We start from the raw sequence: 16,815 nt of genomic DNA, 5'->3' as shown, positions 1-16,815 counted from the left end.
ATCCCTCCAGATTAGAGCTGGTTGTCATTGAGCATCAGTAACACAGCCATTCCATTGTTATCATCACCACCATTCTTATTCCTTGCCCTTCCTCCAAGGAGCTTCTGGTTCTACTTCCTGTTATCCTCACCACTAAGTCCAGTGAGACTAACTCCAAGGTAAATGGGTTGTTTTCGTTGTTGTTACATGAAGAGAAGTGCAACCTCAGCCGGAATGTACATGCATGCTTAAATTTGAGAAAGTGCTACAGAACATTGGCATACTTCTGAGAAAACAACAACCAAACGATCAGGAGGTAGTACAAGAATACTTGGCTAGTTTAGATGTATTCAAGTCTCCAGGGCCAGATGAACTACAAATGAAGGGAATGCTGTGGATGTAGCCTATCTTGATTTCAGCAAAGCCTTTGACAAGTTGCCCCATGATATTCTTGTAAAGAAGCTGGTAAAATGCGGGCTAGACAATGCTACCATTCAGTGGATTTGTAACTGGGCTGACTGACCGAACCCAAAGGGTGCTCATCAATGGCTCCTCCTCATCCTGGAGAGTAGTGACTAGTGGGGTGCCACAGGGTTCTGTCTTGGGCCCAGTCTTATTCAACATCTTTATCAATGACTTGGATGATGGGCTTGAGGGCATCCTGAGCAAGTTTGCAGAGGACACCAAATTGGGAGGGGTGGCTAATAACCCAGAGGACAGGATCACACTTCAAAATGACCTTAACAAATTAGACAACTGGGCCAAAGCAAACAAGATGAATTTTAACAAGGAGAAATGTAAAGTACTACACTTGGGCAAAAAAAAAATAAAAAATGAAAGGCACAAATACAGGATGGGAGACACCTGGCTTGAGAGCAGTACATGTGAAAAGGATCTTGGAGTCTTGGTAGACCACAAACTTGACATGAGTCAACAGTGTGATGCAGCAGCTAAAAAAGCCAATGCAATTCTGGGTTGCATCAATAGGAGTATAGCATCTAGATCAATGGAAGTAATAGTACCACTGTATTCTGCTCTGGTCAGACCTCACCTGGAGTACTGTGTCCAGTTCTGGGCACCACAGTTCAAGAAGGATACTGACAAGCTGGAACGTGTCCAGAAGAGGGCAACCAAAATGGTCAAAGGCCTGGAAATGATGCCTTATGAGGAACGGCTTAGGGAGCTGGGTATGTTTAGCCTGGAGAAGAGAAGGTTCAGGGGTGATATGATAGCCATTTTCAAATATATAAAAGGATGTCATATAGAGGAGGGAGAAAAGTTGTTTTCTCCTGCTCCAGAGAAGCGGACACGGAGCAATGGATTCAAACTACAAGAAAGAAGATTCCACCTAAACATTAGGAAGAACTTCCTGACAGTAAGAGCTGTTTGGCAGTGGAATTTGCTACCAAGGAGTGTGGTGGAGTCTCCTTCTTTGGAGGTCTTTAAGCAGAGACTGCTCACTGGAAGGACAGATCGTGAAGCTGAGGCTCCAATACTTTGGCCACCTCATGAGAAGAGAAGACTCCCTGGAAAAGACCCTGATGTTGGGAAAGATTGAGGGCACTAGGAGAAGGGGACGACAGAGGATGAGATGGTTGGACAGTGTTCTCGAAGCTACGGACATGAGTTTGACCAAACTGCGGGAGGCAGTGCAAGACAGGAGTGCCTGGCAGGCTATGGTTCATGGGGTCACGAAGAGTCAGACACGACTAAACGACTAAACAACAACAACAACAAGCAGAGGCTTGACAGGCATATGTCAAGAATGCTTTGATGGTGTTTCCTGCTTGGCAGGGGGTTGGACTGGATGGCCCTTGTGGTCTCTTCCAACTCTATGATTCTATCCTTGTGCCCTCAATATTTCCCAACGTCAGGTTGTTTTCCAGGGAGCCTTCTCTTCTCATGAGGTGGCCAAAGTATTGGAGCCTCAGCTTCACGATCTGTCCTTCCAGTGCTGATTTCCTTCAGAATAATAATATAATAATAATTTATTATTTATACCCCGCCCATCTGGCTGGGTTTCCCCATCCACTCTGGGCGGCTTACAACAGAAAAATGAAATAAAACAATGAAACATTAAAAGCCTCCCTAAATAGGGCTGCCTTCAGATGTCTTCTAAAAATCTGATAGCTGTTTTTCTCTTTGACATCTGATGGGAGGGCGTTCCACAGGACAGGCGCCACCACCAAGAAGGCCCTCTGCCTGGTTCCCTGCAACTTAGCTTCTCACAACGAGGGAATGGATAGGTTTGATCTTCTTGCAGTCCATGGGACTCTCAAGAGTCTCCTCCAGCACCATAATTCAAAAGCATCAATTCTTCGGTGATCAGCAAGAGGTTTTCAGCCAGTTTACCATCGCACCCAGGAGTGCCTTGAATGCTGGTCAAGGGTGCTGCAGGCAACACTGGCCTCTGTCCCTCTTTCCTTCCCTCCCTCCTCTGATGCCCTCTCGCATCTCTGCCTCCCAAAGGCTTGTGTGGCTATTTGTTGCAGCAGCCCTGGCTACAAGCTCCCCAGGCGAATTGTGCCTCTGGGGCTGACCATGGGGTGCTGGTTGCCAGGAGCTGAGGTGGCCTTGGAGTAAGCAAGCAAGTGGGTGAGGGAGCCCAGCCCGCCCGCCCGCCCACCTGTCGTGGCCCTGTGCTGCCAGCCACAGACCTCAGTGGAGGGAGAAGCCAGCCAACCAGCCAACTCTCAGGGGGGTTCTTTCCTGGAGGCAGAGTCCATATACAAGGTCCAATCCAGTCCTGAGATCATGAGTATCTCAGTTCATGTAGTCAGACGATCCAGGAGTCAAGAAAGCCCAAGGAGCAAGAAGCAGCAAGGTCTGGTCAGGAAAGAGGAATGTTGTTTCCAGCAACTGACAGGCTGGAAACCCTGCTTCAGAAAGCTGGAACCAGCTGGCTCTCATCAGGAGCAAGAAGGCTGATCAGCAGAAGGTGGAGTCACTTTGCCTTCTGCTCCTTCAGGTTGCTGCTCAGCAGGTGAAGCCAACTCCTGGCCCATGATACCACCAGCCCTTGCTGTTGGGAATAGACGGACAAGTGGGAGGCCAGGCAGGAGCTGTGTTGGCCTTTCTTCTGCTTGCTGTGTGCAATGCCTGCCTGGCAACTGAGTCCCCCACACCAAAGGGGAGTCTTTCTGCCATGCTGGCCCAGCAGTGTCCACTGCTGCCTCCCAAGGTGATTAAGCTGCTGGCCTCACATTCACCTTTAGCCAGTATCTGTTGGGGCAGCTAAGGCTGGGGGAATCCTCTTCCCAGGCCCCTGCGGGGTGGAGTGAGGAGGCACCTCTCTTTGGGGCGGGGGCGGGTTGGCTCAGATGGCTCAGAGACCAAGGGCTGCCTGGAGGGGACACTCCACAAGGGAGGGTGTTGGAAAAGGGGTGTGGGGTTGCTGGCTCCTGCAGGCAAGCGGTGACATAACTGGGCTTCTGAGACTTGGAGCACATTTCCTCACGTCCGCAGAAAGAACGTTATTGGTCAAGAGAGCCACGGTTGAAAACCTCACCTTGAGCCACAAGGCACAGCCAGGCTCTGCCCTCTATGAAGTACAGTCATACCTCATGTTGCATCTGCTCCGGGTTGCGTTTTCTTGATACAAACGCAGCAGTCTTTGCTTCTGGGATTCGCCACGCGCGCATGCGCCGAAGCCCAGCTTGGATTGTGGACTTTTCAGGGTGCGAACGGCACCCCTGAACGGATTGGGTCCACAACCCGAGGTACCACTGTATCATCACTTAGCCAGAAATGCTGGAATCTTTCATGATAGGGGAGTCACTCCACCCCCTTGATTATTTTGGTCACCCTTTTTCCATGTTGAGGATGTCGCTTCTTTACCTGTGAATGTCAAAGATGGAGCATGAATATGCAGGAGGTTTTAGACTTTTTTTCTGCTACATTCAAAACTTCCAGACAGAAGTTGTTTTCTTTAGGGTGATGAGGTGCAGAGGAGGCCAGGAATCTGTTATCTTTAAAAAGCAGAACAGGGAATCTTGGCTCCAGCTTGTCAAGATGTAAAAGCTGTATCTAAAAAACACACACAATTCTTTCATCTACAAAATGATTAAAAGGGAGCAGAACAGGAAACATATTCTACTTTGCAACTGGCAAACCCTAAGAAAGCATTTCACTTTCATAACAAAAAATATACACATAAACATCACATAAACATCTCCTAAAAGGCACAGATTCAGATTAGTGCCTTCTTTTTTGCCTTCTTCGCCATCATAAAACATCCATATATAAAAATTTAAAATATATACAAATAAACAGCCACATAAAATATATAAGGATTTCCATTGGCCATCCTGGCTAGTAGGCATCAATAGCCCTTTCCTTCTTTATGCATTTGTCTAAGCCTCTATTGCTGCCTCCTGCGAGAGTGAGTTCCACAGTTTAACTCTGCACTGCATGAATCAGAATAATAGAATATAGAATTTTAGAGCTGGGAGAGTCCCAAGGGTGATCTAGTCCAACCCCCTGCAATGCAGGAATCTGTGGTGCCCAGAACTGGGCACAGTATTCCAAGTGTGGTCTAAGGCAGAATAAAAGGTAAAGGTAAAGGTACCCCATACCATTTGGTCCAGTTGTGACTGACTCTGGGGTTGCAGTGCTCATCTCGTGTTATTGGCCGAGGGAGCCGCCAAACAGCTTCCAGGTCATGTGGCCAGCATGACAAAGCCGCTTCTGGCGAACCAGAGCAGCGCACGGAAACGCCATTTACCTTCCCGCCGGAGCGGTACCTATTTATCTACTTGCACTTTGACGTGCTTTCGAACTGCTAGGTTGGCAGGAGCTGGGACTGAGCAACGGGAGCTCACCCCGTCACAGGGATTCGAACCGCCGACCTTCTGATCGGCAAGCCCTAGGCAGAATAGAGTGGTACAATTACATCCCTTGATAGACACTTGACTAGACTCCTGTTGATGCTGCCTAGAAGAGCGTTAGCTTTTTTTTGCTGCTGCATCACACTGACTCATGTGAAGCTTGTGGTCCACCAAAACCCCTAGATCCTTTTCACATGTACTGCTAGTAAGCCAGGTGTCCCCCATCTTATCTTTGTGTACAGTATCTGGTTCTTCCTGCCTTACATTTGTCCATTTTCCCTATTGAAACTCTTTTTGTTAGCTAGCGCCCAGTCATATTGATTCCCGATTCTGTCTTCTACGTCATTAGCTCCCCTTCCCAGTTCGGATGAGCAGCATCCCCTCAATTCCTTCATCCAATTAGCTTAGAAATACATTGGGCTGGAAGTCCTTTCTTTTCTGTGTCCTGAATCTTCCAAAATTCAGCTTCATGGGATGCCCACGAGCTGTGGCGTTAGGCGAGAGGAAGAGCAACCTTTGCCCTCTGCCACCTTCTCCATGCCAGGCAGGCGCGGGAGGGAAACATGGAGAACAGACGCGGCCGCCGCCGCCTCGTCAGCATCTTCCTAGGCCGCTCTAGCAGCGCCTCCTCCTCTACGGCTCGCCCCTCCGACTTCCCACCCCCAACCAGGATATGCTACGTCATTACGCAGCCGAGCCTTTTAATGGCTGCTGGGACGCCCCTCCTCCATCTTGATGGGCAGGGCGGAGGACAGAGACGAGCGGGACTGCAGCTCCCGAAATGCACTGGGCTGGCCGGACATGCCCCTCCCCCCGCGTTTCAAAACAAGGAAGCCGGAAGCGGCGTGTGATGGCGGAGGGAGGGCGGCCCCCGGGGGCGGCGGCCTAGGGCGGGGCGGGGCGGGGCGGGGGCTCCGGGAGGGCCCTTGTCATTGCTCTTTGCAAGGGGCCTCCTTTGCCTTCACGCTTCTTTTGGGCGAGGGGGCTCGGCTGCACCCATGGATGACAGCAAAGTAAGTGGCGGCTTCCGCAGGGACGCGGCGGGTGGGGGCGCGGAGGTTCCCCAGGGGACCACGGGGCCCGGGAGACTCAGCGGCCTTTCTCCGTCATGGGGAGGCGGTGGCGGGCCTAGAGCTGCTGGACTACAACGCTCATCATCCCTGGCCTCTGGGCCTGATAGCGAGGGATCGTGGGAGTTGTAGTCCAACAGCTGCTTGGATTCCCCTCCCCCCCAATTGAGGAAGGCTGGTGTACACGAATCCATTGGCAGCAGCTCTCTGTGATTATATAATAATAATAATAATAATAATAATAATAATAATAATAATAATAATAATAATAAATTTATTATTTATACCCCGCCCATCTGGCTGGGTTTCCTCAGCCACTCTGGGCGGCTTCCAGAAGGATATTAAAATACAATAATCTATTAAATATTAAAAGCTTCCCTAAACAGGGATGTCTTCTAAAAGTCTGGTAGTTGTTGTTCTCTGACATCTGGTGGGAGGGCGTTCCACAGGCGCCACCACCGAGAAGGCCCTCTGCCTGGTTCTCTGCAACTTGGCTTCTCGCAGCGAGGGAACCCCCAGAAGGCCCTCGGCACTGGACCTCAATGTCTGGGCAGAACGATGGGGGTGGAGACGTTCCTTCAGGTATACTGGACTGAGACCGTTTAGGCAGGAAATCTTTCTAAGCCATATTATTATTACGGTATTACTGTTATTATATATTAAATTTGTATGCTATATGCCTTAATCCCAGGGTTGTTAACCCTTTTGGTCCTGTGGGCACACTTGTGGGTGTCACAGGCACTCTGCACTCTGCTACCTATTTTATTGGTACAGCAGCAGCGCAGTTTAGGCAGAAACATTCTCAAACCAAATACTGCCCATTTGTTTTCTGTCCTGTTATAAATTTTGTAAGAACCACCATGGAGAACTCTTACTGATACTGCCCTGACCGAAGTAAAATGTGTTGCTGTTTTCTAGGTAGCTGGAGGGAAAGTGAAGAAACCAGGTAAACGGGGCCGTAAACCAGCCAAAATAGATTTGAAAGCTAAACTTGAGAGGAGCCGGCAGAGCGCGAGAGAATGCAGAGCAAGGAAGAAGCTGAGGTACCAGTACCTGGAAGAGCTGGTTTCAAGCAGAGAGAGAGCCATATGTGCTCTTAGAGAAGAGCTGGAAATGGTAATATGCTTTTTCTCTTTTCCACCTTACCCCCAGTTTTGAGTCAGTTCTTTGGGCCTACAGTGGTACCTCGGGTTAAGAACTTAATTGGTTCCGGAGGTCCGTTCTTAACCTGAAACTGTTCTTAACCTGAAGCACCACTTTAGCTAATGGGGCCTCCTGCTGCTGCCGGGCTGCCGGAGCATAATAATAATAATAATAATAATAATAATAATAATAATTTATTATTTATAGCCTGCCCATCTGGCTGGGTTTCCCCAGCCCCTCTGAGCGGCTTCCAACAGAAAAATAAAATACAGTAATCTATTAACCATTAAAAGCCTCCCTAAAAAGGGCTGCCTACAGATGTCTTCTAAAAGTCTGGTAGTTGTTTTTCTCTTTGACATCTGATGGGAGGGAGTTCCACAGGGCGGGCGCCACTACCGAGAAGGCCCTCTGCCTGGTTCCCTGCAACTTGGATTCTCGCAACAAGGGAACCGCCAGAAGGCCCTCGGTACTGGACCTCAGTGTCCGGGCAGAACGATGGGGGTGGAGACGCTCCTTCAGGTATACTGGACTGAGGCCATTTAGGGCTTTAAAGGTCAGCACCAACACTTTGAATTGTGCTCGGAAACGTACTGGGAGCCAATGTAAATCTTTCAAGTTATGTGGTCTCGGTGGCTGCTCCCAGTCACCAGTCTAGCTGCCAGATTCTGGATTAGTTTCCGGGTCACCTTCAAAAGTAGCCCCACGTAGAGCACATTGCAAGAGATAACTAGAGCATGCACCACTCTGGTGAAACAGTCTGCAGGCAGGTAGGGATCTCAGCCTGCGTACCTGATGGAGCTGATAGACAGCTGCCCTGGATTAACCTGCGCCTCCATGGACAGCTGTGAGTCCAAAATGACTCCCAGGCTACGCACCTGGTCCTTCAGGGGCACAGTTACCCCATTCAGGACTAGGGAGTCCTTCACAGCTGCCCGCCTCCTGCCCCCCACAAACAGTACTTCTGTCTTGTCAGGATTCAACTTCAATCTGTTAGCCGCCATCCATCCTCCAACCGCCTCCAGGCACTCACACAGGACCTTCACTGCCTTCACTGGTTCTGATTTGAAAGAGAGGTAGAGCTGGGTATCATCCGCATACGGATGAACACCCAGCCCAAACCCCCTGATGATCTCTTCCAGCGGCTGCATGTGGATGTTAAAAAGCATGGGGGAGAGGACAGGCAGTTTCAGTCCCATGATGAGGCCTGAATCCCGACTGGAAGGGATCCAAATGGTCCGCTTCTTCCAGGCGTGCCTGGAGTTGTTCAGCAACCACTCGCTTAATCACCTTGCTCAAGAATGGAAGATTTGAGACTGGGCGATAGTTGGCCATATTGGCCACATCTAAATATTTTTTTTTAAAGAAGCGGTTTAATAACTGCCTCTTTCAGCGGGTCTGGGAAGGTTCCCTCACAGAGAGAAGCATTCAGCAGCTCGCAAAGCCCATCGCCCAGCCCTTCCCGGCTAGCTTTTATAAGCCAGGATGGGCAAGGATCAAGGAGACAGGTGGTTGGTTTCACTCGTCCAAGCAGCCTGTCCACATCCTCGGAGGTAACAGATTGGAATTGATCCCACGCAACTGGACTAGACAGGACTCTAGCACTCCCCTGCCCCGGCCCTGCTCCCACGGTGGAGTCTACCTCTTCCCGAATCTGAGCGACTTTATCTGCAAAAAACTTTGCAAAATCGTTGCAGGAGATCATGTGGCCCGTACTGGGCCCCGATGGAGCAGGTGGTTCCACTAAACTGCGAACCACCTGAAAGAGTCTCCTGCTGCTGTTTTCTGCAGATGCAATAGAGGCAGTGAAGATTTCTGTTCTCATCCTGAAGCAAAGTTCTTAACCTGAGGTACTATTTCTGGGTTAGCGGAGTTTGTACGGTAACCTGAAGCGTTTGTAACCTGAGGTACCACTGTAACAGCTTCTGAGTTATGTGTGTTCATGCAAGTATGCTGTTTCACCCTGTGCCAATGTCACTATGTACCCAGGATTTCTGCTTAGATGTCTGAGAGCAGGGAGTTGCCAATTCTTGGAAATGCTTACATGCCTGAAGGCATGTCCTGTTCAAGGAAGAGAACAGAAAAGTATCTGAAGAAGGGTGCATGCGCACGAAAGCTCATACCTATGACAAACTTAGTTGGTCTCTAAGGTGCTACTGGAAGGAATTTTTATTGTTATTTTGACTGCGTCAGACCAACACGGCTACCTACCTGTAACTCGTACAGGGTACGATTTCAAAGATATTTTAATTATTACCCAGTTTTCTTATGAAAGCTGATTTGAAAACTATTGAAAGCCAGAATGTGATTACTGTAGCTGAATAAGGGTTGTTGGGACAGAAAAGTGAGACGCCCTGTACATCAACATTGTGTGTACTTTAACAAACAAAGAAAGAAACAAATCCAAATTAAACACCAATAAAAGTTTGACACTATTTAAATCGAGCAGATTTGCCAAAATTCTTGTATTTTTTGGCATCCTTTATTCTGCCATTTTTGCCACTTGGCAAGGAACTTTGCAGGGCACTGAAGAAAATCTTGCCAAGTGACCAACAGACAAGCAACCAAGAGACGAACTTGTTGCAATGACACATAGCCCTGCTGATGAACATTTCCACATCCCCAGTCCAATAATCACACATGTACAACAGCAGAATTCTCTTTTTTAAAAAATTAAGATTTTATTAAAGCTTTTTCCTAAAACAAGAAAAGGAAAGAAACTAAATAAAAACAAAAATAAACAGAGAAAGAGAAAACAAAACAAAGGAAAACCAAAAGAAGAATAAAAGAAAAGATGAGAAGAAAAATAAAAACGACTTCTGATTTTCCATCTCTGTTACACAAAACGAAATATCTACTCTAGAATGACATCCAGCTGATCTACCGTCTGTTAGGCGTTATTTCCCCAATCTTCCAACCCAAATAGATTAATTCATCTTCCTTTTTACATAAAAAGACTAAAAGAGACACTCCATTATTAATAAATGTCAACACTTCCGGGGGAGGAACATGGTGGAGTGAATGTCTTCCTCTGGCAGCTTCCCGATAGAAATAATTACATGCTGATTGATGATAGCCATGGCTTTAATCTTGGCTATTGAACAACAGAACTCTAATGATCACAATCCAGTTCATTTTTATGTTTGTGTTTTTAGTACAAGCAGTGGTGCTTAGCAATGGATCAAGGGAAAATCCCCTCTGAAATTAAAGCTCTGCTAAGCGGGGAAGAGCAAAGCAAACCAATGCAGAACATGGCCAAGGTTGGCAAGGCTTCCAAGATGGATGCAAACAGTCACAGCTCCTGTAAGTACTACTTTATGAAGGTTCTTATGGCTACCAGAGTAGACCAAGATGTGCAGATGGGGAAGAGCGAGTCATAGACTCTGCCTGCTAAGTGCCTCAAGTGCTACACACTGTACAGCAACTTGCATTTAGAAAGACCATGCCTACCTGGAGGCTTCTTAATAGGGTAATGTGAAAATAACAGTGTAGGTCCATCACAAAATCATCATGGATTGACCCTGCCTGAGCAGATATGAAGGAGAAGCTGTTTTAGTGCTTTTCTCTTCCTTACCCATTCCCTTTTTTAGTAGTCTGAACCTGCGGGGAGGCCAACTTATTTTTTAACTCATTCACAGAGCCACTGCCTGATGTCTTCTGAGGTGAAGACCTTTTTATTTGCCCTGACCTTCTAGATCCAGTTTTCATGCATTCTTTTTGTCTGGCTGCCCCTGGTTTTCTAACCATGGATTTGTTATTTCTGTGTGTGCGCACGTGTGCACACTTCTCCCTTGGGTAGCCACTGTATGGGAAGCTTTTGCCTGACGAGTAGGGTGCAGGCCCCTCAAATTAAAAAGGTGGAGGGGAAGTGAGGTCACAGTGTGAAGCCAGGCTGGGTGGCTTATGAAGCAGCTCAGTGCTTATTCAATTCATTGAATTCCATCCATCCATTCAACTGAAAGTCCCCAAGTCTTGAGTGATGAAGCAATGTACACCCTTAAGTAAGCCTGCCTTCTGTGCTTCATATAAGGTCATTGTCTTAACAACTTGTGGTTGCATCTTGTCTTTGTCACTTATTTGCTGGTGGCAGCAATCTGCAGGATTGGGCCTGTTATTCTGTCTTTTGTCCAGCAACGTTTCTAGTCAGTGCCTAAGGAACACTTACACGTAAGTGCTTGTTTTGCCTGGTCAATTGCAGGTTCTTTAATGCATCTTTGATAGACAATAAAACACTTACTGGGGGGAAATACTTGTTTAGACAAGATAAACTTCTAATGTAAAACTTTCCCAATCAATGAACCACCCTCTTACACATAGAAACAATCCCAAATAAACTATCCTCACAAGACCTTCACCCAGACAACCCACATCCAGCACCAGTTCACTAAATCTCTTGTTGCAGCCCTGGGGAGCCTCTGGAACAGCTGTGTCTGGTCCGTGATGCAGCAACACAAACTTTGTTGCCCTCTGCATCATTTATAGCTGCCCCAACCAGCTGCTACCTGTGGTGATTTGGGCTCCTTCTGGTTCCATAATCTGGGCAATTGAGCCCCAGCTGGGGCACCCACAAGGTCAGGAGTGCTCCTGTGAGGACTTATGGCCTTAAAGGAACGGTTGATTTTGCAAGGCCAATCCTATGCCTCCTCGATCCTCGTCTTGCATGTTTCCACTGCAGCAGTGGTTTTCAACCAGTGTGCTGTGGCACCCTGGTGTGCCTTGAATGATGGTCAGGGGTGCCACGGGCACCATTGTCCTCTGTCCCTTTCCTTCCATCCTCCTGTGGTGCCCTCTTGCATCTCTGCCCCCCAAAGGCTTGTGTGGCTGTTTGTTGCAGCAGCCCTGGCTACAAGCTCCACAGGTCAACGCTTCCTCTGGGGCTGGCCAGAGGGTGCTTCCCAGACCCCTGTGAGAGGAGGCACCTTTCTTGGGGGCGGCAGCTCAGAGACTAGGGGTGGCAGTTTTAGCTCCCCAAAGCACCCCCAAAGAGAGGGGGGAAGAGGAGGCTGAGGGAACACTCCACAATGGAGGGTGTTCAAAAAGGGGTGAGGGGCTGCCAGCTCTGCAGGCAAGGGGTGACCTAACTGGGCTCCTGAGCCCCACAGGGGTGCCGCAGAAAGAATGGAGTTGGTCAAGGGAGCTGTGGACTCAAAAAAGGTTGAAAACCTCTCTACTACGGTCCTTCAGCTACCTTTTTTTTATAGGGGAAGGGCACTGGACATAATGGCCTTGTCTGCATGCCATGCTAAGCCAAAGTGTGGCTTTGTGTTAAAATGAAAGCATGTGGGTTACTGGACAGAATAGAAAAGCCTCTTTGCTCTTCTGCAGTCCTAAGCCATGACTTGGCTTAGCCTGGTGTTTGAACCTGGTTTAGTTCTCCAAGATAAACCACCACCATTGGACAAACTTGGGTTACAGGGTGTGGTTAGTGTGTAGAAAGCTAAACCAGGAGCCTGTGTTTGAATGACATGCCAAGCCATGATTTAGTACAGCAGCAGAATGACCCAAGGGAGGAGCAAATCAGCCATTCTTTCCTCTCCCGGAACTCATGCATTCATTAGCTTAGCATGTTGTACGAGCCAGACGTTGTATTTTGAGCTGAGCAAAGGCGGAGGGGCCATCAGGATTATCTCACTCCTACAGAAACTGAGTCACTGGCAAATGGCTCTTTAACCTCCTGTCAGATATTTTAATGCTAGCTATAACAAATGGAGATAAGATTTCTTGGCTGACTGGTTGAAATTTTGAATAGCTATAAAATATTGTTAGTTGTATTTGATCTCTCTTCCAGGGTGAAGATGGAACAGCCAAGATCAAAGCCTCTATTTTATATTACCAACACTGATTTGTAGTCTTTATGCTAAGCTTCCCTTCCACCATGATGGGTGGCAGTGCTGCAGCAGCAAAGAACTTGATCGTTGAGGTGAATACCAAAATAACCCAATGGCAAGCCAACAGAATTAACTCTACAACTTTTTAAAAAACCCAGTTTGTTATCTTGATATAGAAACTACAACTTACGTGTATGTAGAGATTTCTGCTGTGACAGCGAAAGAAATTTCCGAACTTGCTGTTATAATTGCTCATGGTTTGTGTGTTGGATTTTTCTGTTTAGTATTCATGGGAGTGGTTATTTAAGAAACCATGTGCAGCAAAGGCTTGGTCATCTGGCATCAAAGTTATCTGTTATGTGTATGGTATTTATCTGTGGTCCATGTTGTAATAATAATTCCAGTTTCTCATGGTGGGCTGGAAATATGTAATGGGTTTGCACTTCTGTTATTTCTGACCTAGTGCAGCATTGTGGCTAAGAATAGGATGTCCCTGGTTCAAATTTCGCCTCTGCCATGAATTCCCTTCGGCAAGGCCATTCCATCTGCAATTCAGAGTAATAATACTTACCTTCTTTCTACAGGGTTGTTTAAAGCATACCAGTGCTATCATGTCTGTGAGATGCTTTTTGAGTACATTCCAATGCTAAACTCCCTGCAGACAAAAAACTAGCACAGGTGCAGGTGGGAATGGGCAGATATGCTAGGTGTGTGCTGGCTTTTTTGGTAGTAAGGAACCATTCAAAAACAGTATGTCCCACCTGTTGTCTATAGTGGTGAAGTCCTTCTGTCACCTCAGTCTGCTACCTATGTAGACCAGGCCCCAGTCAATGTTTCCCAAACATTTGACAGGCAAAGAACTGTAAATAAGTGTATTGTTAAATCAAACTTGGAGGGAGACTTTCCCTTCTTTTTCAAAAAGACATCTCTATTTGCAGAATTAATGGACAGGCATTCTTGCAATTCCAGGGCAGCCCAGTTAACATTGCTTCCCACCCTCCCTTTTGCCCAGTCAGCCAGAGATTGGGGACGGCACTGTGTTGGCTGGGCCATGCCAACTTTCCTGGGGTTCTCCCACACCCACCAGCTCCATTAGCAGCCCCCTGTGTCCCATTTCTCCTTTGGGGTGATGTCACTCTCCACTTATTGGTAGAGAGCAGGGGAAGGCAGCCCCACACAAGATCATTCTGCACTGAGCAGCGTGAGAGTGGTGGTGAAGACGTCCAACATAGTGGCTTAAATGTACCTTCATAGAAATGGAGCCCTGCTTGTGAGCCCTATTCCCACAGTTGGTGAATTGCTGTTCTATGCCACAGTCAGGACCATCCTGCTCCCATCCTGCTCCCATTCAGGCATGCCACATGCCTGCACTCCTTAAGGCTCCCATACTGCAGGCCATGGATTAATTTGACCTATTAAATTAAGTCTCTCAAGGGTTCATTGTTTTGTGACATGAGATGGTCCTTTTTACACCCAAGTGAAGTATCTCCTTGAAAGTAAAATGAGTGTATCTGAACAGGCCCCCTTTAGCTTGTGTAACTGTGTGCCTGTTTGGAACCTGCTTATTGATGCTCTCATTGAGTCAAAGGCTAATGCATTATTATTTCTTGTTTCCTCCATGCAGCCAAGGAGCAGCTGAGTGGGAATGGGGGTGGGATGGCATTTCTTCCTTAGTGGCACAAATGAACAAGAGGGTGAACTGGGGTGGGGGTGGGGTATTTTAGGCAGCATGTTGAGTAGATGTATTATAAGAGGCTGACTCCATGCAGGGCTTTTGGTGCCCTGCAGACTCCATTTAGAGCAGAGCTTTCCAAACTTTTCATCTTGGTGACACACTTTTTAGACATGCATCATTTCGTGACACAGTAATTCAGTTTTACTAGCAAACTGGAGGTCAAACTAACCCCCTATAAGAGCATTCATGTGACACACCTACACACTGCAGCCAACACACTAATGTGTTGTGACACACAGTTTGGAAAGCTCTGATTTAGAGTCTGACTGTAGCATTGTGCATCAGAAAGGGAAAATTTAATCTCTTTCAGCCTGATGTCTTGATCACTCACATATATCTGCTGTGAAGAAAACACTTAAATTCTTGTAAGACTCCCAAGTCTGTCCTTTTTTGTTTTATATTAAAGTGGATGGAGCTTCAAACATTTGTTCACTTTTTATTAGATGGGGTAATAAAAAGCTCTTCATAGGGTGGAGGCAGAAAGAAGGACTGTGTGTTGCACATTGTCCTCTGCACTTCAGGGCCAGAACAGCTATGGCATTAAATGTTTTTAGTATATTCCTGCCCTGCCCTGTCCCACCCCTCAACAAGGGTGTCAATGAAAGCTTCCATCTTGGTTCAAACGTGGAAGGGGAGGTTTTGGTGGAACTGTGGCAGAGGTGTAAAAGCGTTAACCCCACTTCCCCAATACACCCTCTGGTCTGAACTTTGTTTGCCTTTGTCATGGTGACTGTTATTATTTAAGGGAAAACCAGCCCATTAAATGCATTCACGTGTTTAAAGTTACATATTTTGGGGCTTTCATACATTGACCCATCTTGTGTAAGAGTTTGAAGGCAGGTTTTCTTCCCCATCTAAGGGTGTCCTCTAGTATAGCACTTTCCACATCTTAGCTGCCATGCTCCTTTCTTGTGCAGGGAAAAATCTAGGGCTGTAGGAAGGTTTCCTTGTTAACTCTCAGTGAAGGCTGGAACTCGGGGTTCCAGGATCCAGGGAAGTTATATGTGATGCACAAAGGCTTCTTCACTAGATGTACTAATGTGAATGACAAGAATGCCCAGTGGGAGGTATCTGAGAGCCCACAGAAAGTTGTGAATACCAGTTAACATGACTGGGCTCCATTAAAATAAATGCAAGCTCCATAGGTGCTATAACTCAAGGAATGAATGGATTCTGACAAGTAGAAGGTTGCAGGAACAGACCCCATTACTCACATTGATGAAGAAATGATGGGGAATAGCATCTATGTCTGTCATGAATCAATGTGTTGGATGATGGGGAGCTGTGCCCTGCTGTGGCAGAACTAAGAGGCGTGTCCCCCTTTCCTTCACCTGTGTGGGTTAAAAGAACAACAACCACCTTGGAGGCATCTTCCCAAGGTAGCACCCAGCTTCCCCAGACTACAGCATCTATACTTGACTGACTCAATCAGCACAGGATAGTCACTAATTCAGGGTTTACATTGTGCCTGCAAAGCCTAGAATGTGTAGAGCGGAACTATGAATTTCTTTAGATCCTATTATAATTTTATTAGGATTATTAGAAGAAATTAGATCAGAAGCAGAAGAGGAATTAATTTATTCCTTCCCCTATTTTCATAACCTACTATTTGGTTTAACATATTTCAAGCTTGCCCTTTGTCAAAGTAAATCCAAGGGCGGGGTACAAACAATAAAATACCCCCCCCCAAAGCATAAGAAAAAATGAATGTGCTTTAAGGAGGTGCTGCAATGAAAAAAGGTCAGTGGCGGCCTTCCTCTTTTTTTTTCTTTTTAAAATTAAATAAACATTTATTCAAAAGTATACAGCTTTGTCCACTGCCATAATATCACAAAATGATCACTCCAGTTCCCAATCCCACATCACTGTCATGTTGGTGCACCGAATATTCTAAATAGGAACCCAACTACGGATCAGATGGGCCAGACATTTTCAATCAATATATCCCCTCCACAAACACCTCTGTGATGACGGTGGCATTAAAATATCCTTTTCTTCAGTAAAAGAGAAAAAGGGAGACTAGATCATGCCAAAGGTATCTTTTTTGGAGGTGCCTTTGATTAGTCGTGGCAGCCTTACTTCAAAAGAGGTCCCATGTCATGAGGCTCTTACAATCCTTTTACTAGAAGCCCCCGTTCCACAGGTCCATTTCCCTCATAATGCATAGGCTCTGCGTACAGAGGAGACCTCCCAGGAGTGGGAGTTAGACAGGGCCACTCAGCTATAGGACCACCTGT

General features: G+C 46.9%; 1 protein-coding gene across 2 annotated transcripts; it reads left to right on the top strand.

Moving 5' to 3' along the window:
- The first annotated feature begins 5,693 nt into the window (after positions 1-5,693).
- CREBL2 (cAMP responsive element binding protein like 2) lies at positions 5,694-15,000 on the top strand. Of its 2 annotated transcripts, XM_035102243.3 has the most exons (5): positions 5,694-5,818; positions 6,794-6,991; positions 10,171-10,318; positions 11,106-11,182; positions 12,804-15,000. In XM_035102243.3, exons 1-4 carry the CDS (start codon positions 5,804-5,806, stop codon positions 11,156-11,158), a joined length of 414 nt encoding a protein of 137 aa, XP_034958134.1. In that variant the 5' UTR covers positions 5,694-5,803; the 3' UTR covers positions 11,159-11,182; positions 12,804-15,000. The 2 variants fall into 2 exon arrangements, with proteins under 2 accessions (XP_034958134.1, XP_034958135.1); XM_035102244.3 differs by lacking the exon at positions 11,106-11,182.
- The last annotated feature ends 1,815 nt before the right edge of the window (positions 15,001-16,815 follow it).

The sequence above is a fragment of the Zootoca vivipara genome, chromosome 5 (genome assembly GCF_965207765.1).
Source record: "Zootoca vivipara chromosome 5, rZooViv2.hap1.1, whole genome shotgun sequence".
NCBI lineage: Eukaryota > Metazoa > Chordata > Lepidosauria > Squamata > Lacertidae > Zootoca > Zootoca vivipara.
The sequence above is the reverse complement of the archived record's forward strand: the minus strand, read 5'-3'. Positions and strand labels throughout refer to the sequence as shown.